Genomic DNA, 27,209 nt, shown 5'->3' on the forward strand with positions numbered 1-27,209 from the left:
GGCTTCCCTTGGCTAAGTACCTGAAGTAAACATAGAGGAAAGCACAGCATGTGCTCAAACCTTGATGAGGAAGTGCTGAAGGCGCTTACCCAGACCGAGGCTCCATGGGAGGTGCTCCATGGGAGAGAAGGGTGAGCAGCAGAGAAAGAGAGGGGAGTCTCACATGGGAATACCCTGTAGAGACTTTGGGAGAAGGTAGGTACTCCCAAGTAAGGGTTTCTGAAGGAAAGAGGGTTTGTCATTTGAGAAGCTCCATGACACTCTGACCAAGCCTTAAGGAACATTGTAGAAAAGGGAGCAGAACCAGATGTTTGGGGAGATTGCTTTGTAATGTCATGTCTTCTGGGAATGGCAGGGCTGTTTTACTCATGAACTCAGAGCACCTGTGGTTGCCAGCACAGGTCCTGCACAAGATCAAGCCAGTCAATACTTCAGTATGCATGGGGCCGGGGCTCAACTGAGGAACTGTTGGAGCTGATGGCTGCTGAGGTAGGGAAGTCCATTTTCCCAAGTAATGTGGTACGTGGTAGGTTCCCCATGTTCCAGAGACTAGTCTCCTATGCACATTCACCTATAAGCAGCACTGTGTCTCAATGAGTTTTTTTTTTTAATTTTAAAAAAGATATAAAGTTGGAAGGGTACGTAGAGTGATCCAGGGGGAGTTAGAGGGGTGGATATGATCTAAATACATTGTATCCATATATGAATTTATCAAGAATAAATGTAAATTAATTAACTGAAAATTTTATGGCCCACTGCAGCTGTGCTACCTGGTCAAGGCTACACAGGTTAGCCCCATCCCCCTTTCACTATCATGCATGAAGAAAGTATGTATATGCCCGTGTCCCATGCTGAAGGGTCTAAAGAAAGGAAAAGAAAGATCGAAGTAGGAGGTGGACTTTTGGGAAGAAGACAGGTTTCCATGGGAGTCAGGAGAGAGGAAAATGAGATTAAAATGTCCCAATGTCAGTATATACATGTATTAAATTGTCAAAAAAGGCATTTCATGTGTGTATTCATATACACATGTATTCCCATACACACACGTCCATGTCCACACACATGGCTGTGTGCTATTTATATGCACACACGTATACACATATATACTCTGCTTTAAAGCGGAATTTTTCATGAGTGCCAATGCACCACGTGTGGAGCCTAAAGGAGCAGGCTGGTCCTGACTGCTGTGTCAGTCACAGTCAGGCCTGTGTGGAGCAATACCCACTACCACTCATTTTCCTTGTGCAGGAGCTGAGGTTTGGTGAAGTTAAGTAGATCCTGTAATGGTGGTCACAGGTTTTGAACCACAGCATGCTAGAGTACCCCCATTTCTCTGTCTCTACTGTCCTGGCCCAAGCCACCTCATGCCCAAGATTATATGCCTAAGATATCAGCTACTCTGTGCATCCAGCTATCCTGGCTTCAAAATTATCAGATTTAATCATAAGCAGAAGTAAACCTAGTTTGACTTTACTGTAAGATGACTTTTAAGCCTAAGATAGAGGTAGGCTGGTTTATCATATCCACCAATGTCCCTTATGCTGAGCTTCCCCACTAAAAGCACCAAGTACCACTACCTCTCAGTCCCTCATAAGGGACACAGGGCTGGAAGTCAGTCAACTAGAAGACCCCCCCCCTTTTGTCCAGGAAATCATTTCTGGACACAAGAATGCCTCTGTGCAGAACATAGAAGCTGAATGGCTCCCTGAAACTGGGCAGGGATGGTCGTTGAAGATGACAATGACGATTAGCAGATTAGCAGAGACATTCTTAATAGCTGTCAAGATGCTGGATGTTCCTCTCTTAAAGGAACAACTTTCTTCTGCCTGTGATGCAAACACATCAAGCCATCCTGCTCCAGACCTATTAGGTTTAGGCAAAGCAGCCGGGGGGAGCCATCCAACTCCCACCTGTTTTGATGCCGAGGAAAGTTGCCTTGAGTCTTTCTTCCACTGAGGAAAGCAAGTGTGTGATAGTAGTGCCCTGGAAGTTGTACACACAAATATGATTCATTTACAATACCTTTAAAAGCTACTTCTCTTACCATGACCACTGTAGTCTCCTCTCTCGTGGCTGCTATGAAGAGCTGGTTAGCCATCCCCAGTTTAGCCTCTCTCTGCTCACAGCATCCAAAAGAACCAAGTTCCTCCTCCTCAGAGCATGCCCCTCCCCCTCAGGTAGCAAATGCCTGAATGGAAAAGTGTTTCAGGCAGGACAAGTGACCACAGCACTTCATATATTAGTGAGGCCCATTGTTCTTCCAGATACCCCTTATTCTCGTGAGGCACCTACCTCAGCCTGAGCTAAGGAAGAATACAGGACCTTAATCTAGTTTGGCAATGTCAGCATGTTATCATCCCATAACACAGTACCTCCCCACTCCCTTCTACCTTACAAGGAACCTGTCTTAGTCAGGGTTACTATTGTGTGGTGAAACACCATGACCAAAAGCAACTTGTGAAGAAAGGGTTTATTTGGCTAACAAATCTTGAATCACAGTCCACTGAGGGAAGCTAAGGCAGGAACTCAAGCCAGACAGAAACCTGGAGGCAGGAACTGATGTGGAGGGCAAGAAGGAATGCCATTTACTGGATTGCTCTTTGTGGCTTACTCAGTCTGCTTTCTTACAAAACCCAGGACTACCTGCCCAGGTAAGATCCAAACCACAAAGGGTTGGGCCTTCCCACATTAATCACTAATTAAGAAAATGTCCTACGGCTGGATCTTATGGAGGCCTTTTCTCAACCAGAGTTCCCTCCTTCAGATGACTACAGCTTATGTCAAGTTGACATAAAACTAGCCAGCACAGAACTTTAAAGAAACAAGGCTGCTCTCTATACAGTCTGATGATTTTACTTCAGACCCTGTTGATGCTGCCTACTGGTGACATAATATTCTCACCTGAAGAAGGACCCATTGTCTTCTCTCTCTCTCTCTCTCTCTCTCTCTCTCTCTCTCTCTCTCTCTCTCTCCCCTTCCCTCCCCATAGTGGTTTGAATGTGTATAGCCCCCATAAATTCATGTGTTTAAATGTTTGGACCATAAGGAGTGGCACCATTAAGAGGTGTGGCCTTGTTGGATGAAGTGTCTCTATGGGGGTAGGCTCTGAGGTCTCCAATTCTCAAGCTACCTCCAGTGACTCGGTCTCCTGTTGCCTTCATATCAAAATCTAGAACTCCCAGCTCCTTCTTTAGCATCATGTCTACATAAACACTGCCTTGCTTCCCACCATGATAATACTGGACTAAAAACCTCTGAAACTATAAGCCAGCCCAAATCAAATGTTTTCATTTATATGTCCCCTTGGTCATAGTGTCTCTTCACAGCAATAAAATCCAAACTAAGAAAGAGGTTGGTACCAGGAGTAGGGTATTGCTGTGATAGGATTGACCATATTTTTGGAGGAATATGGACTTTGGGACTGTGAATTAGAAAAGCAGTTGAAAGCTTTAAGTGGGCTTAATGGGCCATTCTAGTAGTAACATAGAAGACAGTAGTACTGAAGTTGTTTTGGACTGTAGGGGTCTGGATCAAGAGATATCAGAGGAAAAGAATTTTAGTATGTTGCCTAGAGGTCATTCTTGTGATATTTTGGTGACAAATGTGGCTGCTTTTTGCCCTTGTCCAAACATTCTTCAAATGGCTAAGATGAAAGAGATTTAGATTCATTGCATTGGCAAAGGAAATCTCAAAACAGCCTAGTATAGATTCTATCCTGTAGTTCACTCTTATAAAAAGTGTTTTAATCAAACATAGCAAGCCAATAAAGGAAAAATATATAATATATGATTCAAAAATTAAGGGGTACCATGGTGGTCCAGAGAGGCCACTGTGTGAAGCTGTGAAAGTGAAGCCTGGATTGTTCTGAAGACTCTTAAGAGGTTAGAGATGCCAGAGCCATGGGATACCACCAAGGACAGCTGCTGAGAGGGCATGGAACCAGCTCAAAAGAAAGAAGTGTGCTGCAATCAACAAAGCTGAAAGGAGTTGGAGATCTGAAAAGTATTTGGACATCAGACCTGGAGATGCAGAAGTTAGAGTTTGCCCAGCTGATTTTTTGTTGTCCTTGGGCTTAATATTTCCTCACTATGCTTCCTTCCCTACATTATGGAATGGTAACGTATATCCTGTGCTGTTGTATGTTGAAAGTATGTGATCTGTTTTTTATTTTATAGGGGATTACAATTAAGAAATTGCATGAATCTCAAAAGAGACTTTGAACTTTGGACTCTTAAACATTGTTGAGACTGTAACAGACTATGGGGACTTTTGAAGTTAAACTAAATGTATTTTGCATAATATTATGGCTACAAATGTATTGGAATGTGGTGCTTACCACCAGAATGATAATGGACTAGACCTCTGAAACTGTAAGCCAGCCCCAATTAAATGTTGTCCTTTACAAGAGTTGCCTTGGTCATGGTGTCTGTTCACAACAATGAAAACCCTAAGACACTCCCCAACACTTATCAACTGTCTCAATTCCTTTAACATAAAGTTTCCTCATTCAAAGATCTATGAGCAGCCACTAATAATCATTTCACTGTGTGTCCCCTGATGGCAGGTGCTACCTCCTATTACACTATGGAGGGAACTGGCCACAGATAACAATGTACAATACATCATGCCAGGAGAATATAGATTAGGAAACAGATAAAGAATGCCAGGGCCTCTAGGAACTCTTCTTGGGAAGTCAAGAGAGACTAACGGAAAGGGTCAGTTAGTTTAAAGGCAGAAGGAAAGGGAACCAAAGGAAAACTTAAGAGATATAAGAACAGCCAGTATACATGCCCTGCCGCAGGGAAGAGCTTGAAATAAGAAAAGGTAATATAGCTGGGCCATAAGGTAGTTCTATTTTTGGTATTTTGGTTTGGGTCTTGGTTTTTAAGGAATAGCTGATTTCTACAGTGGCTGAGCTAAATTGCATTCCCAATTTGCACTGTGAAGTAACTGTGGTCACTTGTCCTGCCTGTAACCTTTCTCCCTTTAGAGCTTAGCTATCTGGAAGAACCTGCTCTGAGGAGGAGTGGAACTTGGTTCTTTTTTTAGTGCTATGAGGAAGGAGAGGTTGCATCTGGGTGTGGGTAGTCAGCTCTTAATGTGTTGGAGTCAAGCCCAAGGATGCACACTAGGCAAACATTCTACCGAGACACCCCACATATTTTTGCAGTTTTGAAGAGTTCTCTTGTCCCCATATCTTCAACAGCATGTTCTTTTCATTGTGATGGCCATTCTGACTGGAGTGACATGAAATTTCAGCATAGTTTAATATACCACAAAGACACCTGCATATTCATGTTTATTTCAGCACTGCCCACAACAGCCAAGCTATGGAATCAGTCTGGGTGCCTATCAAGAGCTAGAGATATAAAGATATTAGTATATATGCACAATAGAGTTCAGACATCAAGAGTGAAGTTGTGTTGTTTGCAACCAGACATCCTCATAGAAAACAAAATAAGCCAAACTCAGAAGAACAAATATCATATTTTCTCTCATTTGTAGATCCTAGACTTTTAAAAATACATAAACTTTATGTGTGAGTATATGTGTATATCTGTATATATATATGTGTGTGTGTACATATGTGTGTGCATGTATGTGTGTATATATAGTGTGTGTATATATATGAGTATATGTATATGTGTATAAATGTATATGTGTATATGTGTATATATGTGTACATATGTGTATATGTTGTGCATGTGTGTGTATATATGTATATGCATGTGTGTATATATAGTATGTATATGTGTGTGTGAATATATGTGTATGTGTGTATACATTGTGTCTGTGTGTATACATTTGTATGAATATATATGTATGTGTGTGTGTGTATATATATGTGTGTGTGTGTGTGTGTGTGTGTACGTGGGAGCTGAGGGAAGGAAAGAGACTAGCAGGAGTAGAGCAGTGAGAAGAGGGGACAAAAGCCAGGCAGTGGTGGCACACGCCTTTAATCCCAGCACTTGGGAGGCAGAGGCAGGCAGATTTCTGAGTTCGAGGCCAGCCTGGTCTACAGAGTGAGTTCCAGGACAGCCAAGGCTATACAGAGAAACCCTGTCTCAAAAAACAAAAACAAGAGACACAGAGAGAGAGAGAGAGACAGAGAAGAGGGGAGAGAGTAGTAACATGACCAAAATATGACATACTTGAAATGAAACCCAATACTACATACATCCTATAATAGCAAGACTATATATGTATGTATATAGAGAAATGGAGCTAGAGTGTGTGTGTGTGTGTGTGTGTGTGTGTGTGTGTGTGTGTGTGTGTGTGATGGAAAAGAGAGGCCAAAAGAGGACACCAAGTTTCCTCTAACTACACCTTAAGAGACAGGGTCTCTCACTGAACCTGAAGCTAGGGTGGTGGCCATCAACCTTAGTTATATTTCTGTCTCCACTCCCTTATATCATGGGGTTACAGGCTCCCTATGGCCACACACCCCACTTTATTCAAGTCCTCATGCTGACACAGGAAGTGCTCTTATTCACTGAGCCATCTCTTCAGACCAAAGAATTATCAAGAGAAAAGAAGACTCAGCCAGCATGACTAGATGTGTAAGGACCGTAAGAAAGAAATGGCTGGACTAAGGCTGGGAGACCCTAGCTCAGCAGGACCTTGGAGGTCTGGCAAGGAATTAGGGTTTAACCTGTCTGAATTCTCTATAGTCCTCATTACCCCTTCAGCAAGGACACGGAGGCTTGAAAAGCAGGCCCTAACCCCCTCAGAAACCATCCAGTTCCCACACAGTGGACGGTCTTCTCAGTGGTGAAGCACCCAGAGTAAAGAAGCACTGTGTAGGTGCCTGCACATGTGTTTACATGGAGGTGATCACCCTCAATGTCAGCATCATCCTTTGGTCTGTGAGTATGGAGTGCATAAAGAGGAAAAGAACAAAGCCCACAGCTCAGATGTTCTCCCTGCCTCTATGTGCTGGTTGTCATGGTGGCCCGGAACCTTCAGAAGCAGTAAAATAAATTTTTCCTCCTTCAGCTTCTCTAGGGTCTTCCCTTACAACAACTAGAACCCCCACTATGGCCACCAGCCCCTTTTCGGCCCAGGTTGACCCTTGTCACTGAAGTGACTAACTGGTATCAGAGAGGCATTGTTCTCCCACCCACCCTGCCTCCACCTCACAGGTACCATCACCATGGGAACCGAGCTGGCCAATGAGAACAAACACTGAGCCACCTCTCCCCAAGACAGGCCACAAGCAACATTCAGAGGCCTCCAGGGCCCCCTCCTGGATAAACCAATCCCACTGACCCCCACCATCAAGGTGGAAAAGGGGGGGTCTTCTGTCTGGAATTCTCAGGAGCAAAAGCCAGGCTCATCCAGCTTAGAGGTCCAGGCACGTGTGGAGTCCTGCCATTCAGCAATCATTCAGAAGCCCCTAAAGATTGACTGTAGTACCTTGGAAACACCCCAAAGTGCTGAGAGCTTCAAGAAGAGCACACAGAACCTCGAGCCAGAGGCAGGCAGTATCGCTACCCTGTCAAGCAGCGGCTATGAAGCCGATGAAGAGAGCAGCAAAGACAACCTGGTTAACAGAAAGCAGACAGTGAGGCCAACTAAGCGACTCACTGTCCGGGTAGAGAGCAGCGAGCTATTCCCTGTACCTCATCTCAGCCCATTCAAGATCCGAAGGCTGGCCAGGAAAGGCCAGTGCACCCAGAAGTCTGGAGGGGAAAAGTGAGACCAGCCTGCCCGATGGCAGAGTCAGTAGCCTGAGTAGCATCGGCTTTCTCAGCCCAGGCAGCAGTTTCCTGTCCTACCAGGTGAGCAGTGGCCTCCTCAGCTCCAGCAGCAGCAACAGCAGCAGCAACAGCAGCAGCAGCAGCAGCAGGCCCTCCAGCAAGGCCAATAGCATCCAGAACATTAGGGTGGACTGTAATGAGCAGAGGGAGCCAAGAAGCAATACCAACCTCCAGGAGGACAAGGCTAGGGACCCAGTAGAAAGCAGTAGCCAGTCCACCCAGGCTGAGCAGCCCACCCAGGAGCCCATGCCTTTATGAGGAGATTTCTCAGCTGCTAGTATCTAGACACTAGGGCCCAACAAATGTCGGTTCACCCAGAACGTCCATTGGAAACATAAGTAGGAAAAACTGAAGAAGTGGGAGCTGTGTCTTCTATAGCTATGACCATCAACACATAGGTCACACACAAGACCGTCTGCTGAGAAGTAGGTGAAGGGACCGTCTTATGGGGAGGTGTTGTGAGAAGAGCTGGAGCAAGAATCATCCATGCCAGTCCATCTTTATCAAACCACGCGTGGGAAGAGCATCAAGCACAGACTATCTGTAAGATCCATCGAAATTATCAGCACCAAGATCAGTAGTGACAATTGACAACTGTTTTAAGAACCATTAGAAGGTAGAACCTTCCATGATGAGCCCATTATAAACAAGGAGCACCATTTACAACTGTCATGTGCTCAGAAGAAACATGTCACCTATGCTGGGAGTGGCCCAGGTCCAGAAGCATCTGGAATAACGACCCTGCATGGGGATCTATAACCATGGGGTACTCTGTCCCTACTGAGCTCTATAACATGTAGGCACTGTCCATGGAAGCTCCAACCTGGGGATACTGTACACAAAGAACATCCATGACTCCCAATAGTATAGCCCAGCCCATCTTGGGGACCATCATAAGCAGCTGGGAGTACCATTACCCCGGGGGCAAAGTGTTTAGAGAGAACTTCTGAGTGAAGATATCAAAGGACTCAAGTGCCCAAAGAACATCACCCATGGGAGAGCTGTGCTTCCCTGTCTAATTCTTTCTGGGCATCTGTACTCCACATTCCATCCAGGAGCAAAGGGTTGGCACACTGTTCCTACCTCCATGTTGGTCTCAGAAAAGCAGAAATCAGAAGCCAGGCACAGCCCTTCCCTCAGATGGTTGGAACCCAGCTCCCTGTGGCAGTACATCATGGTAACCGCCACCACAGACTCAGAGACCAGCCTGCAGCAACTGCTGGGGCAGGAACTCTACACCACAGATGAGTGCTGCAGAAGTGGATAAGAGGCCTAAGGCACTGGCCCCTTCCCTTCTCAGAACAGTGGAACCCTTCCCCGGCCTAAGCACATAGATCCGGGAAACAAGTGGGTGCATGAAGAGACGAGGCCAGCGGCAGCCAATGAAAACATCCACTAGGCACCAGAAGGAAAGTTGAGGGGGCACCAAACACAATAAATGGTGTCTGGAGAGGTCACATGTACATGGGTCTGTGTGTGTCTTCCTAGCCAGGCCATAGAGACAGAAGGTAACTCAGACTCACTCAAGAACCAACTATAGCTGCCACTTGGGCCACTACCTGGGGTAAAGTGCATTTTCAGAGCCGTGTTTCCTATAGGGTTCAAAGTCCAAGGTCAAGGCACTGATAGGAGGGGTCACTTGATCATAGACCTTTTTCCTGTAATGTCACAGGGAGAAAGGGCAAGGACACTGTCCCTGGCACATTTTACAAAGATGCTAATCCCATTCGTGAGGACTTCACCCCTGTGACCCCAGCAGCTCACATCCTAGCACTAGGGAGGTTGGGAGAATCCATTTCATTATACAGTCAGGAGCTGGAAAGATGGCTCAGCTGGCAAAGTGCTGTCATACAAGCATGGGACCTGTGCTTGGTCCCCAGAATCCATGAAAAAAAAAAAAAAAAAAAAAAGCCCAAAAAGATGGCATACATCAGCAATCCTAGTCCTGGGGAGATGGGAACAAGTCGATTCCTGAGCCTTACTGGCCAGTCCACTCTGCATGCCAGCAAGCTCTGTATCCAGTGACCGGTCCTGAGGAAGACACCTCACATCAAACCCTGGCCCCCACATTCTCATGCACGCACACATAGACATGCCTACACATGTACTACATATACAGAAAATTATACATATACACATGCACATAGGTTGAGGGGGTACAGAGACTCAACTGCAGCACTGAGCCCCCATGTTCTGCATGCCTAGCTGTGAGGCCAGGTCACCTCTCCATCAGAAAGATGAGTACACAGGTTGAGATGGAACTGTGGGAGCTACAGAGCTACAGCACACTGTATCTCTCATCGTGGAAGTCACAAGCTTTGTAGAAACAATGACACCAAGACCAAGCCTGATCCCTTCCCCTAACAACCCCTCATGTCCCTCACCACAGACACATCCTCACACCCAACTGTCCCAGCAGGACCCTGTGTGAGACAGTGTCCCACCAGTCCCTGACACCTCTCCTATCCACTGAGATACCCAACCCACAGCTTCATCTTCCCAAGCACCTATGGGTCTCCTGCACCTGTGGGTTCCCTACACCTGTGGGTTCCCTGCACCTGTGGGTCCCCTACACTTGTAGGTCCCCTGAACCTGTGGGTCCCCTACATCTGTGGGTCCTGTACACCTGTGGGTCCCCTGCACCTGTGGGTCCCCTGCACCTGTGGGTCTCCTGCACCTGTGGGTCCTATACACCTGTGGGTCATATACACTTGTGGGTCCCCTGCACCTGTGGGTCTCCTGCACCTGTGGGTCCTATACACCTGTAGGTCCCCTGCACCTGTGGGTCTCCTGCACCTGTGGGTCCTATACACCTGTAGGTCCCCTGCACCTGTGGGTCCTATACACCTGTAGGTCCCCTGCACCTGTGGGTCTCCTACACCTGCTCATGAGAATCACTGAGAGCCATTTAAAACTCCAAGCACCCAGGTTGCCTCACACTGTGGACTGAATGTCATAGTTTTTAAAGTTCCCAGACTGTGCCAGCCTCATGCTGATAACAATTCCTGCAATAATCAGCTTACAGGTGAGGCTTGTGGAGGCAGTTTGTTCCAGAGTGTTCCATGCCTCACTTGGCCTACCTCTTTGTGCCTGTGGCTGCATAGTGCATTATTGGAAATCATGTGGTAGAAAAAGTCTATTGACAGCATTGCAGCCAGAAAAGAGAGGAAAAGCAGCTGTGATCCCAGTGTCCCCTCCTAGGATAGTCTAAGGAGGAACCACCTCTAAACAGTGCTGTATCACCTTTAGGGGACACTCAAAATCTAAATGACAGCACCTAATGATATCTGTGTTCAAGCCAGGACTCAGAATGTGGCTGCCCTGGATCTCTTTCCATGCATTTAAATCTGGGGTGGGAAAACAAACTTCAGGGCTAGGAAGGTCATAGGAGGGGGTGGATAACAGGCAAACTGAAAATCGAAAAGCACGAATCCTATACAGAGAAACTAGAAGTCTGTAGACAGTCTCCTGGGCTTTACATTATGCTCCCAAAATCAAATGAGAAGAAGCGAGGGTTCTAAGAAGACACAGGGATCTTCCTGAAATAAGCCTCTGCTTCTACTTCTCAACTGCCCAGGGGCACCCAGCACTTGCTCAGCACCTGGCTACCACACCCCCTGGCATCTCATTATACTATCACCTCCTATCCTGTCAACCTCCACTCACCATCTCCACCCCTGAACCTCCCATAACGTGCGTGTAGCAAACCCCACCCTGGCTAGTTAGTGTGCAGCTGTGACTGTTGCAAATGCATTCAGTCCTGTGCCCCGCACCATAGAGTGCCAAGCAAGCTTCCTGATGGTTATTATATGCACCGGGTCATGTATTCCATGCAGCATGAGGTCTCTCTGGATTAGCTTTCCTTAGGCACTGTGAGTCAGCCGTGGTCAAGTCCACTGCAGAGAACGCTGCACTGTGCGTGTGTTCTCTGGCTGAAAGGTACCTGGGCTGCTCCTAGTTTAGACATTAAACTCTAGAAACATTTGGATACAAGAGTTTGTGTCACGAGGAACTGTACAGCTCATTGTATCAAGCCCTGGGACTTGAGTTTGGCACAGTGCAGTGAATGACTTGGTTAAATTAAAAAGAAAAAAACATGTTTGGAGCTGCTAGTGAGCGGTGACACACCTGTTACCCAGGAAAACCAAAGAGGCAGAAGAATTGTGAGTCTGAAGTCAGCCTGGGATATGTGTATAGTGAGGATCTGTCTCAAACAAAACTGTCAGCAATTTTCCCCATCCTAATTCCTGCCCACCTCAAGTCCCAGCAATCCTGTCTCCAAATTCACAGTGCTACAGTGCTGGAACTGCACGGTTCTAGGATCCAAACTCCCATCCTAACCTCTATGTGTTCTCTGTCTGTATGTCCATCTGTCTGTCTGTTTCGATAGATAGATAGATAGATAGATAGATAGATAGATAGATAGATAGATAGATAGATGATAGATAGATAGATGATAGATAGATAGATAGATACATGATAGATAGATAGATAGATACATGATAGATAGATAGATGATAGATAGATAGATAGATAGATAGATAGATAGATGATAGATACATAGATAGATAGATGATAGATAGACCTCCCTTCTCTCTCCCCTCTCCTCTCCATCTCTCTCCCTCTTCATTTTCCATTTTCTGAAAATTGCTGTCAATTTGCTTGCTGTATTGGTGTTTGGGGGTTTCCTTGATCATAGGTAAGGGTAATTTACGTCTACCATTGGTAATCCACTTTACCTATGGGGATCTGAGACACAGGATAGCTCTGTAAGTAGAGGGACTAGCATTTAAACACAGAATGTAGCTCTGGAGTCCATGACCTTAACCATTAGGCTCTCCACCCTGGCACTCTGCTCTAAAGACATTTGCATATTCCAGTGTCGCTGGCAATGTACAGAGCCTGGGCATTCTGTTTCTTGGGGACTCTGAACATAGCACTTCTCTGTCTTTCCTGCCTGAGGCATGTGTGCTTGCTGCTTGAGGAAGGACTCCTCATCCCTCACCTCTCCAACACTCATTCTATGTCTTCAGCATCCCTGAAGAGAAGATGGAGGGAGGGATAAACGGCCAAATCTAAAGAAGCAAGTTGTACCTTCCAAGGCCTAGAGTACAATGTGATGTCACAGGTGCCTCAGGATCCCTCACACCCCAGCAGAGGGACCAGGCAGGCATGTGAGGGAAGGCATATTTGTTAAGTAGACAGGTGATTTTTTTTCCTTTCCTGTCCATTGCCTCAGCATTGAGTGTGTCAGTGGGCTTAGAGTAATGGGTGGCTGTAGGTGCTGGCTCCTGAATTATTAACTGAGCTGGAGAGAGAACTGTTTGCCAGGTCTGCCTGACCAGCAGACTAAGGAGACCCCAAGACTCTGTATCGACATAAAATAGGAAAGTGTGAAAGGCATCCAGCCAGCAGACTTCATGGACCTACTCAACAAGGCCTCCCTTCCCAGATTCACCCTTGGCCTCATCCCACAGCCAGGATGGTGCTTTGCCTTTGTCCTTTGTTGAAGTACCTGTTGCTCTGGGTGTAAGCTCCTAACAGCCCCTCCCACTCATTCCTCCCAAACCAGCAGCTCAATACGTAGGAAGGGTGAAGACAGTGTCTCAGCTAGCTCCTCCAAAAGCTAGCCTGAACTGGAGACTCATGGGAGCTATCCAGGCTGTATTCCAAGGAGGCCAGTGATGAGGGAGGACTGGAGCGGTGTGGGGGAGGGGGAGTACCTGGGTGTGGCCTAAGCCTGGCTCAGCCTCAACCCAGTGGGACTCTAGAGTAAGATCCACATGGCAGAGCCTGCCCAACTCCAGCCTTTCATACCCAGTGTTCTGAATGTGAGCCGGCACCACCATGTCCATGGTATGAATCTGTGTGTCCTCAAGCTTGTGGGTTAAATGTTCTGTCCTCTGCTTGTGGTAACATTTTGAAAGCTGCGGAGCCTTTAGGAAGTAGTCCCTGTCTGGTAAAGGTAGGTCGTTAGGGGTAGTAGGCCTTTGAAGGTTCTAAGCACCCCAGAGTTCTGGCCTATGTGCTCTGCTTTCTTGTTAAGCATGATTGTAAATAGCTTAGGTCACTCTCATCACCCCAGATAAAACCACTCTGCACTGCCTTCCCCAACCAGGAGGGACCAAATTCTCTGTCTTTGCTCCTGTCAGATATCTAGTCACAGTAACACCAAATACACACACACACACACACACACACACACACACACACACACACACACACACACACACATATATATATATATATATATATATATATATATATATATATATATATAATGTACAATATGAAATGCTCCCATCCTGTCAAGAGCAACTGTCCAAAAAAGGGTTATCTAGGAGCCACCAGCAGTCTTGGCCATAACCAAGCCCAAGGTGATGCTGTAGCTCCAAATTCCCAGAAGCCCATCCCTTCTGGCCTAACAGTCCCTCACACTTGAGATTGGATCTGGATAAAAAAACACATGAACAAGCCTAGTAAAGATGAGCTAAGCCCCAGCCAGACCAGAAAGCCACCAGCGTAGCCCAGCAAGGAGCCAGCCTCCAGGTCTCTGGGCTGTAGAAGAGGCGGGTGTGTGAACACTATTGTAAAGCTGGGACTAATGTGACCCTTCTTCTCCATTTAAAGACAGAATTTTCATCATGGCCACCAAGGTCTGCCCTTGCAACCACTGTGGCCTCAACCCCATCTCTGCACTCTGTATGGAACGCACTTCTTCAACTGCACACACCCACCCCAGGACCTTTGCAGTGCCAATGTTCCTGACTGGGATATGCCCTCCTCTCCATCCCTGATCACTGCCTGTGCTTCCTTCAGAACTCAGCTCTGTGCTAGGAAGGTTTCCTCCCCAAGGCTATATCCAGCTCCTTCGCCTGTCTATACTCTCAGAGCTGAGAGTTGACATGGGTTTGTTGATTCTCAACTAAAGCCTGCTTCCCCTGGGAACTTTTAACTCCATGGGAGGACTGTGCATGGCCACGATTGTATCCAAAGAATCTACAATAGCACTCTGTTCCCAGGGGCTTTGACATTGTGTCCTCAGTACTGATAGCCATGCCTTGTATTCAGCAGATGCTTAATAAGCACCCTGGAATGAACTATCTGGATCCAAGCACTGGATCAAACCATAACCACCCGTTAATTCTTGAAATACCCACATGGATCTTAGAGACTGCAGAAGTTAAAGCCATCACACCCAGACACACACACTGGGTCTGGGAGCTGGATAGCATCCTCAGGTTGTAAGATGGGATGACATGGATCCAGGGCCATCTGTCCTCCTCCAAGGACCATCAAATGCATCTGTGAAGGCCTATTCAGAATTCTTTTATTTCCAATGAAAATCTTTCACATGCAACATGTCAGCCAATGTAAGCACAGGGTGCCTAGTTCCAATCCTGGAGTTCTCAGCAGCAAGGAAATCAGACCATGGATAGACTCTTTAGGAACAAGTCTCTGATCTGCCACACACAAGCTGTGTGCCTGACAGCATGTGTTCTCAGCAGCCTTTTGATCCCCAGTGTCATCCTCTATAAAATGAAAAGGCAGTTCTGCCTCCTATCATCAGTAGATAGGACAGTTGGAACAGCACACTTGGTTCAGCCACATAACAGGTCCTCAGCCAAGGCTAGCCATTGTTACAGTAGATCCCAGATCAGAGTGATCTCTGAGACACCTCCCAGCATGCCTTGTTCACCCTCACCTTGGCGTCTGCCACCAAGTGGGTGGCATGAAGAAGACAGAACTTGAAAAAGAATGGTAGTATTCAGCTCATCTAACTGAGCCTTGGTGGGGAGAGCAGGTTTCTCAGCACATGCAGATAGCTTGGGGATTTCCCTGGAGAGCCACACTGCCAGCCTCCTGGGGCTGAGAATGTAAAAACTCCTTTCCTTGCTGGGGGCCCTCTGCCTGGTCCATACTGGGAGGACTAGTGGGTAAATGGTGCTGTCCAGGGTATGATGTCACGCTGAAGAGGTTCCTGTCCACCTGTATGGCTTAGAGGTGGTGTGTCTCTGCAAGCCTCATGTTGAAATCTGATCACAGTGAGCTGTTAAAGAGATAATGGGGCCTTTTAGAGGTGTCTGTGATGATCCTTGTGTAGGGTTAATGCCATCTCTCTCTGAGCTAGATTCCCATTTGTGACTTTCATGAGACAGTTACTTACTACAAAAGCCTGTCCCGGCAGCACAGCTTGCTCACGTCACAGGCCCTCTGGCCCTTCCTCCTCTTCTACCAAGTTGTGACACAGATGCCCACACCAGAAGCAGAGCAGATGGTAACACCACACTCTCGAACACCCCAGCCTCCAGAAGGAAGAGCCAAATAAACCATTCTTCTTTTTAAGTCACTCATCCTCAAGGCATTCTGTTACAGCAACAGAAAACAGCAAAAGCACCATCTCTCACCAGCAGGGTCCAATTCAGGTCCACTTGCCACCAGAAAGTCCTCACCAGTCACCCTGAAGCCAAAATTAGAGGTTCGTACCACATACACTGTTCACATTCACCTTCATCTAGGTAACCCTGACTGTAATTGTCCCCTGGCATTGGGATTCTGTCACAGTCGCAGAGCAGGCTCACAGTGAAGCTGTATTGGGAGAAAAAGAGGTGACCAAGAGTGAGCGAGCCATCTTACGGAAGCTGTGGAAGTCAAGGCCTTGCTGGCTGCTCTAGTCCTCTCCTGCCACATGAGCCTAAAGGATTCCTCGTCAGTGCCAGGGTGATGCCAAGCAGGGCTCCTGTGCATGGAGGGGCTGAATTCATCAAAAGTCACACAGCAAGAAGATGGTGTGGAAAACCCCAGGAGGATTCTGTCACTCGCTCCTGCCACTTCTCCAGGTGACAGGGGTCAGAAAAATAAGAGGACAGAGCAGCCAATGGCAGGAAAGACACCAAGGATTGCTGTTTCTCTAGGCCTCGGTGGGTTCTGGCGACATGAATTATTCACCAGGGAATCAGCTGGACGTAGTTAGTGTCGTAATTTTCAATTCTCCTAATGCCGACCAATTCTCTGCTGAAAACGTCTCAATTATTAATGTTTCTAAAACAATATTTGTTTTCTCTGCACCTAGCAACAAGCAAAAGCCTCACAGCTAAGATCCTGCTTGGAAATTCCCAGAGAGAAGCTGGGCAGGGGTCAGGAGCGCTCCAGACTGCAACAACTGCTGGGTTCCTCTGGAAAGGAGATCTGGAAGGTTTCCTGATATCCATGACTCCAGGAACAAAGGAAGCTGCAACAGTAAAAAGCAGGACTGAAAACCCAGCTCCTCCACACCAGCACCCAGCTCCTCCATGCTGAGCTAGCCTAAGCTTTCTTTTGCTTCCTTGCTTCTCACCAGAACTCCCTGGTGTGTGGTTTCTCATTCCCTTTTACAGGGGAGAAAAGCATCTGAGGCCCAGCCCCATAAAGCCATGTCCATAAAGCACAGGAGACAGAGATTTTGGCTCAATTCTACAGAACATCGTGGAACCCAGTAGTGCAGCCTGGGATTATAATTGCATCTTGAGAAATATGAAGAGATTATTGTTATAGGCACAGATCTGAGTCCCAATGTGCACCCACTAGACCATCCAGGTTCTCATATCCCACTGCAAATGGGTGCCCCAGGGATATGCCATTTAAAACAGGAATTAAGATAGTTCATTAAGAAAGGAAATGTACTCCCAAGAATGGCAAGAGCTGGAGAACTGAGGGGAAATCTCAAGGAGCCCTGGGTCACATGTATGATGCTCTACAGTGTGTTGACATAGTACCCACTTCTCTGTGGTATTTGTACAGCACTGGCTGTTCTCACACATGCTCTGTGTGTTGTATGAAGCCCAGTTAGGAAAGGGCTTCCTGTCTTTATCATGTGGCTTCTTTCATATGTTAATCTTGATGTAGCTTTTCCTAGTGCTTAGTCTCCTGACATGATTCCAAGTGTCTGTGTGTGTGTCTGTATATCTGTGTCTGTGTGTCTGTGTTTATGTGTCTGTGTATATACAGACACATAAGGGGAAAAAAACAGCAAAAAAAAAAAAAAAAAAAAAAAAATCCTAATTGCTCTTAAGGAACTTTCTGGACCTGTGAGTGAAGATGGAGAAGCAAATGGATTTGAGCATGGCCAGTAGGAGTGACTGATGAGCTAGGTACGGAGGAGATGAGGAAGCCCAGTCAGGAGCAATGCCCACCTATATTTTTTTAGCCTGGGGACCCGGGACAGTAGCAACACCAATACAGGATAAGGATGCTGTGGCAACAGATGTGAATTCTGTGGTTACAAAGAATCTACAGGTTTCACCTGGGCCAATAGCTCTGCCTACCACTGGGCCCTCTAGTTCTCTCAGCCTGGGCAGCCTAACCTTCCTTGCCTCCCACTGATGGAGCTTTGCCTGCTGTTCAGTAAATCTTCATTTCACCAAAACCCTGTGTCGCCACTATAAAGCTGTCTTCCCCGTGCAACCAGCCCTTCTGCAGTATTCATTCTTCCCCCTCAGTTTCCTCCTTAACCTCACCAAGCACACTCTGCCCAGGAACTCTACCCTTGTTACTCTTCCATCCCAGATGCCTTTCACCCTGTTCTCCTTCAAACCTCCACTGGATCATCACTTTCTCGGTAGGTCGGGGGGGGGGGTGTGGGGGGTGGGAGGGGGCTTTCCTTGGCCACCTGAGAGTTTTGAGGTTCGGGTCTCAGTGTACTCAGAGGGAGGTGAAGCTCCCCTGCAAGAGCCTCACACATTCTCTTCTGTCCTGGGAATAGGGAGTGGCCCCAGAGCCTCACATATATAGCTGCAGGTGCTGTGTGGTTGTCTGACCCACATTCTATGCAGGGATTCATTGCGCACACACACACACACACGTGCACCCATGCAGAGGATGGCCAACATGCCAGGGTGGGTGCTTTCAAATGCTACATGAGGCAGGGTCATGATTTGGGGAGGCAAATAAACCATTTGTATAGATTATAAGAAAAGTACAGGGCTACAGAAAGCTCAAAATTCATGGTAGATATTTTAGTAAGGGAATTTGTTTTAATCAAAATTAACTCAAAGAGTTCATGATGAATTTTTAAAAATAGATTTTAAATAGAGTCAGGATCAGTGTCATGCTGGAACAAGCCAGGTCAGAGCACAGGGTAGGGAATCAGACATTCCAATCCTGTCTTTATTTAAACTGTTCACCTCTGTGTTGCATTACTCTTGGTTTTTAAAAAATAATACATTAAAGGCTGGAGAGGTGTCCCAGTTGGTAAACACTTGCTGCCAAAGCATGAAGGATCTAAGTTTGAATCTTCAACCCTTCTACAAGAGCCTGTAAGGGACATTTTACATCCAAACCACAAGAGCCTTCAACTTGGATAGAGAAATAACAACAGATGGCAACGCTGACACAATGGCCATCTGAGAATTGCTTCACTTGGTGGTGCACCCCTGTAACCCCCAACACCTGAGAGGGTGATGCAGGAGGATCACAAGTATAAGGCCAGTGGGGAAGCTTATCTAAAAAAATCAAAATCAAAACAAGCAACAAAACAAAGAAAACAGAATTACCTGGGAAGGATTTTAAGGCGATCATCATAAAATGCTTCCAAGCACACTTACAGGCCTACCTGACAGCGATGGCTCAATGGAAAGTCTCCATGAAGAAATAAAAAACTGAGCAAAGACACAGAAGACACATAGTAGAAACAGCTGGACACCTTAGAGCTGAAAAACATAACAAAGAAAACTGAAAATGCATTGACCAGATTCATTCTCAGAAAGGAGATGCCTGAGGAAAGGATCGGCAAACAAAGATGGAAAGGGTTTGTTTCATTTTTTGTTTTTGTTGCTACCCCATCTGAACAATAGCGAGAAAACATGCTTGAAAGAGTTGAGCAGAATATCAAGAGCTCCTGAGTCTTATATCAAAAGATCAGCCATGGAGACTCAAAAGAGACAGGAGGGGAGAGGAGAGGGCTGAGAAATCACTCACAAATGGAATGGCAAACTCTTTTCCCTAAATTTGGCATGGTGATTAAACTAACAGAATCAAAATGCACAGCAAATTCACGTGTGTGTGTGTGTGTGTGTGTGTGTGTGTGTGTGTGTGTGTGTGCGAGAGAGAGAGAGAGAGAGAGAGAGAGAGAGAGAGAGAGAGAGAGTATGCTACCCCAAGATATACCACAGATACATAACAGAAAACAAACAAACAAAAAAGCCTGAGAGACAAGCATAAGGTGAGAATGAAATAATCCTGGGTTTGGGTTTCTCCTCCACCGGAGAAAAAGCAGCAGCCACAGCATCAAGGAGAGAGCTTTGACCCTAAATCCCTAAGGAAAACTGCACAGCAGAAATTTTCTGGAGTAGGAGAATGGGATGTTTGGGGGTAAAAGAAAATGAAGGCATTGTCTCTGGTTGACATGCTTGAAAGGGACAGCTATGGGAAGCCTCCTAAACAAACAAACAAAACCACAAATTACAGAGGGGAAGTTGGGTATTAGGAAGGGAAGGGCACATGTATGTGGCCCTTGGTCTCTCGGTGACCACTGTCTGATCAGTTCTGTCGTGCTCCTCAGTTTAGATAACGAAAAGGAAGTGTCAGTTCATAACCAAAAATTACCAAGTCAGTGAGTACTCTTTTAAAAATCATTTTTTCCAGAAGAAATACAAAGGTATAAAAACTCTTTAAAGAAGAAAGAGACAGAGGGAAGAGGAGGCTAGAGATGTGGCTCAGTGGTTAAGAGCCCACAAGGCTCTCAAAGAGGACTCAAAGTTTGGCACCCACATTGAAAAGTTCACAACCCCCAATAATCCCAACTCCAGGGGATCTAATATACTTTTCTGGACTCACCTGCACATTACACACACACACACACACACACACACACACACACACATGCTTCAAAAATAATCTTTAAAAAAGTAAAAGTTAATTTGAAAGGCAAAAGGAGACAGAAGGAAAGAAGACAGATAAATACATACCATTTTCTTTGTTTCACTGTTCAAACTACCTTTGACAATTGGTTCAAAAATTATTATACCGTCCAATATGTTTCTAAAAGTCTGCAGAAGGCTTAGGGACGGTTAGAGTACCACTCTAAAGAATAAGTCTTTAACACAGAACACACAGGATCCATGTAGTGGCAACTACGCTTGCTCTCAAAAACATAGTTAATAAATCAAAATGGAATGCTAAGATTGTTCCAGTAACCCACAAGTAAGTAAAAAAGAAAGAAAACATAGAAATAAAAAAATTTAAATGGCAACTTTATCTCATAAGTACCTACATTAATATAAATTAGTCTGAATTGCATCAAGGAAAAGATAAAGATTATGTACTGGAGAAATGGCTCAGAGATGGCTACAAGCACACACTGGTCTTATAGAGGACCCAAGTTTAGTTCCCAGCATCCATGTAAGATCACTCATAACTGCCTGTAACTCTAACTTTGGGGACTCTGACACCATCTTCTGGCCCACACACACCTGCACTCGAATGCACATACCCCTCCCATTACATAGATATGTATTGTTTAAAATAAAAATATCTTTTAAAAAGACAGTTTGTCAGAGTAGTGTGACTTTATACCACCTACAAAAACTCACTGCTGAACATCACAGTATGGATAGTCTGATAGTAACATGATATAAACATGTATATTCTGCAAATATTAACCAAAAACACAACATATATTATTCTGGTAGATGGCTAAGCAAAAATAATTACCAAAAACAAAAACCAACAAAAATAAAAATAGATATAAACAAATACATAGTCAGAGGTAACAATGCTGGCCAAAGTAGTCAGAAAACGAGGCTAGAAATAGGACCCCAGAGCCAACAGGACTTTCATAGCACTTCCAAAACACCCCACCAAATATCAACAATATATACACTGTTCCAAGTACACACAAGGCAATATCCAAATAGACTGCATCCTAAGTCGTAACAAGCCTCAAGAAATTTAAAAGAATTGAAATTATACAAAGTTTGTTCAAAGACTGCAACAGGCTAAAACTAGAAATCAATAAAAAAAAAAAAAAAAAAAAAGAAAGAAAGAAAAGAGTAAAAATTTTAGAAGCTAAATAATGAAATGTGAAAACAATCCCATGGGTCAAAAAGAAAATCTCAGGGGAAATCTCAAGACATGATGAACTGAACAAAAACGAAAATGCTGTATGCCAAAGTTTAGAGACACAGCTAAAGCAATGTTGGAAAGATATTTATAGCGCTTAAATGCTTACATGAGAAAAGAGGAAAACTCTAACAAACTAAACTACCATCTTGGCAACATGGAAAAAAAGATCAAAATAAATCCAAAGATAATATAAGAAAGGTAAATCAGTACAATTATAAATAGATAAATAACAGAGAAGATCAACTAAATGAAAACTTGATTATCAGATAACTCAATATAAATCTCAAACAGCTAAGACTGACAAAAATCTACTAGCAAAGAGACAAACTGTCAGTGTCCAAAATTAAACAGAAACATCAGTACAGACCCTACAGACATCAGCAAGGGTACGATGAGTTCGCCTCGCACACAAACTTAACAAGTTAAAGGACAATACCAGAAAAAGCACAAACTACCATAACCCAGCTGATATGAAATAAATGATCTGAATAACCATATAAGTATTAGAAAAAGTAAATTTATAATGAAAAATTCTCCCCCAAAAGTCATCTCCAAACCCCAGGGTTTCACTATAAAATCTTATTAAACAAAGTCTACATGTCTGTATAATTCTCTTCCAGAAAACAGAGCCAGGTTTGCCTAATAATTTATTTTATGAACCTAATATACTAATATATCACTAACACTAATATTAGGCAAAGACTATATGTCAGAAAGAAAAAAATTACATCAATACCCTCATGAGTACAAAATGTAAAAATCCTTATAAAAAATCTTTTTAAAATATATTAAAAATAAAATTCAGTAATTTACAAAAACACAAATAGTCTCAGTAATAATACTATAGATTATTGCAAAAGAAATACACTCTTCCATTAGGAACTTTCAAAGACAACTGCAGAAAGCCGCTTCCCACGTCTACACTTCCACCCAGCTGCCTATTTATTTAATTATTAATTCACTAATAAATTAACCTGTTGACCAGGTCAGACTCCTCATGATCCAATCATCTTTCAATAATTGGCTCTACCAGTCAGGGACCAAGCCCTCAACACAGGAGCCTTTAGGGAGGCTTTCGGCTCCAAGCCAAATGAAGCGTCTGCGCTGTCATCTGCTCCTTTCCTAAGGACATCAGACGGATAGGAGTGAGGCGCACCCTGATGATCACGTCTAACCTTAATCACCTCTGTGCTCTCAGACAGCCACACTCAGTGATGCTGAAGGCAAGGCCTTCAATGTAAGATGGAGGAGCCACAATTCAACTTGTAGCAGAGAGTTTCTGAGGGTTCAAACATGAGATTGATCAGGGGTTCATATCTGTCCTTTAACTTTAGTGTGAACCTGGCAGAAGGAAGGTGGTGCAGGACACCCATTAGGATGCTGGGACTGTCTTACAGATAAAAGACGACAGGCCTATCCCAAGGCAGAAGCAATTGGGGGGAAGTGTGAAATTGCTAATGCTGATATAAGTAAGTCAGTCCCCCTAAAAACAGGCTACAGACAAGAACCAGGATGCAAAAAGTGGCTTGTTTATGGCACAGCCTCAGGAGACATGGTGAGGTACAGGGAAAGAAAGGAAGGGAAGAATTTGGGTCAGAGAAGTTGTGCCAAGGAGCAGTTAATACTGTGGGTACCTGGGTGTGAGCCTGCAGAAGACTGTGTCCCTAAGATATAAAAACAGTGTCAAGAAAAGGAACAGAATTATTCCCTGGGTGGACAATGAGTCCAAGGATTATATCCACTAATGCCCACACTCCGCACCCCGGTGGCTACAAGGCACATCCTCTCCCACTGAATCGAGCCTCCAGGCCCATCTTCCTAGTATGTCTGTTCAATATTTAGAATATGGCCAGTGTCACTGTGTGGTTCTGTTTTCTTCCTCTCCTCTTGAGGTGTTTGGGTGCCACTGATATACAGGCTGGGAGAGGACAGGGCAAAGTCTGGAACTGGTGAGGTCCACAGTCTGCCCCATCTGGCCCACTTGGGAGCCGGGAAGGCACTTCTTTGAGGATCTTAGTGTTATAGATCTGATCCTTTAGGTGAAAGCCTTCTCTGACGAGCTTTAATGAACCAGTTCTTGGAGACAATCTTGGCTTGTTTGTATTTCTTTCTTGGGGACAGATTTGAATGCATACATTTTATTTGGGGTGGACCAAGGGTTATATAGTTTTGGGGGAAGAGCATGAGAATACCCAGGGAGGGAAGGGCATTAGCTGGTGGCTTCATTAGCATTGAGAGGTGTTCCAGGTGCTGGGTACATGACTGACTGCCTGTGACAACCTAGTTGGTAGTCATCTGGGTACCTGCCTGAGGCAGGCACAGAAACAGGGAAGGAACTAGCTCTACTTCTGCCAATCTCTGACATTTCTGGGGTTTGAGCTTGCTCTGTCTCGCCAGTTCCATGCTAATCCTCTGGTGGCACAATCCACATGCCCTATGCCACTGAGAATTAATTTTTAATTTTGTGTCATTTAAGTGAACTTCGGTATGTGTGGTTGTAAGGGTCCATGATTTGCTGAAGAATGATACCTGAAACTCAAATAGTATGTAAATGCAAATAGTGCTTTATTCTGCAGAAGTCCAGCATGCTGAGGTCTACCATCTACAAAGATGAAGAGACCCTGAAGTGAGCTCGAAGGCCCAAATTAAAGCACATCAAGGGAATTCCAGGGAGGAGTAGGTGACCTCTATCTTAATCTTGGCTCTATCTCTAGGGCATTTCAGAACCATTGCTGGGGTCTAGGGAGGCTGGAAACTGTTGTTGGGGAAGTCTAGAAACTGTTGCTGAGGAAATCTAGAAACTGCTGCTGACCTGTTGTCATCCTTGCCTCAGGCCAGGTGGCAGGACAGCTTCTAAGGCCTGGACTTGCCTGGACTTGCCTGGACTTGTCCATTTCTTGGAAACAGAGATTTAAGCCTAGTCTCCTAAACTGCCAATTTGAAGCCTGTCTTGGAGTCAGTCTAGCCTTCTCATGGTTATGTCTGGTGGTCGTTCCTATATTACAGAATACTGCTATAAAGTGAAACAGACCTCACTAAGTGTTTAGGATATGGGGTGTTGGCAGGAACAGGGAACAAGTCTCCACAGCTGTGCTGAATCTGGGAAGCTGAGGGAGTAAGAAAAGACTTTGTCACCTAAAGAGACTTAGTCTTGAAAGGAACATGAGGGTATGACTCCTGGGGGGTGAGCCTTAGCCCATTTTGGGCTGCCAGAACAAAGATCCCTGAAACTGAGAGACTAATAAAGGATCAGACTTAATTACCTTACAGTTCTGGGGCTGAGGCAGCCACAATCCAGGCTTTAGCTTGTCCGGCTACCTGAAGGAGGAATGCTGGGTTCTTCCCAGGCTGCACCTGAGGCTGAGTTCTCTACTGAGGAGGAGCCAGCACCACTCTCACAAGCCCCTTAGCAGGGCACCTGATTCTGTTCAGGAGGGCTCCCCACTCATCTCCTGAAGGTCCCACTTCTTACCATAGTTACTTTGGCAATTAACCTTCACTGTGGGTCTAAGATGTCAACGTGAGGTGCACTCGAGCTGGTGAAGGGCACGCAGGCATTGTCCCACAGTCTAGGCTAGCCAGTGTTGCAGGGCTTACGCCTACTGTAGAGAAGAGTCCGGAGCTAATACCAAGTGATCCCCACATGGCTCTTACAAATAAGATTTGCAAATCACAGAGTCAATGGCATAAGGAAGAGAATTTAGAGTATTAGGGTATTTTGGGTCTCCCATTGATATTTCATCATGCTATAAAGCTGAACATAATTAAAGCAGAATTTCCTCCAGAAAAGCAAACAAGGTCCCCACCTAAGGGAAGGAATTTAGGTAGATATGCACTATTCATAGACTTGGCAGTGCCTTTGTGCAGTGTCTACCTGCAATTGGCATGATACATTCTAATTTCTTCCTGATTGCTAGACATACTCCCTTGTTAGTCAACCTGACTCCTTTGAAAACACTGCCAATGGCCCAATTAAACAGTGAGCTAAGCATATGAATGGCAGTTTGCCCCTAAAGAGAGCCACAGAAAGTGCTTTTCTGGGATTTGGGTGAACCCTGCTGGTTGTTTGGCCCTCTTGACTACATACTTAAAAAATCCAGATGCCACTGCCAAAGCAAGGAGTCCAGGCACTGCCCAAGTGCAGTGGTCAAATCTTAGGCTCCCTTACAGCGACATAACACAGTGTTGTAGGTTGGTTGGTTGGCTTCAATCGTGTATTTTCTTACTTCTGGAGCTGGGAGTTCATGATCAAAGGTTCTGTTTCTTGTGAAGATGCTCCCTAGTTTGCAGACAACCTCCTTCCCAGTGTGGCCTAGTGGCCCTTCCTCTGTGCACCATTAGGATGAGAGAGTACTCCCTAGCATCTGACCATTCCCTATGACCCTGCACTTTCTCCGGATGATACACACCATCACAAACTGGTTTAGCTTGAATTTGCTCCATCTCTGGACGCATTAATGGTTAAGATTTCAACATAGAAATGTAGGATGAATACAGGATTTTTGAAGACCAAGGGTTCAAAGATGCCACAAGCTGTAGCAAGCAAAGAATAAAGAATCTTGGTTCTCTCTGCTTATGTAGCATCAGAGCTGACCCCGGTGGGCTTGGCTGTCACAGTTCCAAGCCCACTGAGATAATACTCATTCAGTGTTATGCCAGTGGAAGCAAGCTGCTGCTGCTGCTGCTGCTGCTGCTGCTGCTGCTGCTGCTGCTGCTGCTGCTGCACTGTGGACAGGGCATGCTTCCCAACCCTAGAGTACAGAAAGTGCAAGACACCATGAGAACTCATGTGTCCAGACAGGAACAGTGTGGAAACTGAGACCTAAAAGCTTGACTGTGGAGTTTTCCAAGTGAGGTGAAGTAGGAATGGAGTGATGTGCCCAAGCAGGGGAGACAGAATCTATGCGAAGCTGCTGAGCTAAAAGACAAGACCCAAGGAAGACTACAAGCTCACCAGGTCTGAGCTCCTGCCTCCAGACCCTCTGCAGCCCCAGGGCACCATAGGAGTCCTGCCCAAGGGTCAAGCCCTGGCTATTGCTGACGTTTTCACTGACCAGAACCTTGGACTTTGTCTTCTGACATTCTCTCTGACCTCAAGGGGAACTCAGTGTCTCTCACTTAGGGAGGCAGGTGGAACCTCACCAGGCAAGAACCTCAGAGGAACTTCCGAGACACCAAGACATCAAGACATCTGCCTTGGGAGACTAGGTGTTTTATGAGCAGGTAAGAAGTGTCACTTCTGAGTTGACCCAGCTTCCAGCAGAACTATGGTGTGCAGTGTCCCTCAGGTTAGGAACCCAGTGTGTAATGAAACCAGTCCCCAAATTTGAAGGACCCACATCAGCAACC

The 27,209-nt window shown here is 45.4% G+C and overlaps 1 protein-coding gene across 1 annotated transcript; it reads left to right on the plus strand.

Annotated features, from left to right (window-relative positions):
- The first annotated feature begins 6,824 nt into the window (after positions 1-6,824).
- C1H16orf82 (chromosome 1 C16orf82 homolog) lies at positions 6,825-9,210 on the plus strand. Its single transcript, XM_034488043.2, has 2 exons — positions 6,825-6,870; positions 7,191-9,210. The coding sequence occupies exons 1-2, from the start codon at positions 6,825-6,827 to the stop codon at positions 7,697-7,699; spliced, it is 555 nt and encodes a 184-aa protein (XP_034343934.2). The 3' UTR covers positions 7,700-9,210.
- The last annotated feature ends 17,999 nt before the right edge of the window (positions 9,211-27,209 follow it).

The sequence above is a fragment of the Arvicanthis niloticus genome, chromosome 1 (assembly GCF_011762505.2).
Source record: "Arvicanthis niloticus isolate mArvNil1 chromosome 1, mArvNil1.pat.X, whole genome shotgun sequence".
NCBI lineage: Eukaryota > Metazoa > Chordata > Mammalia > Rodentia > Muridae > Arvicanthis > Arvicanthis niloticus.

Coding starts and splice junctions, on each gene's coding strand:
- C1H16orf82 (XM_034488043.2), top strand. CDS start 6,825: ATGGAGGTGATCACCCTCAATGTCAGCATCATCCTTTGGTCTGTGA. Junction 6,871..7,190: donor CATCATCCTTTGGTCTGTGA/GTATGGAGTGCA, acceptor ACAAACACTGAG/CCACCTCTCCCCAAGACAGG.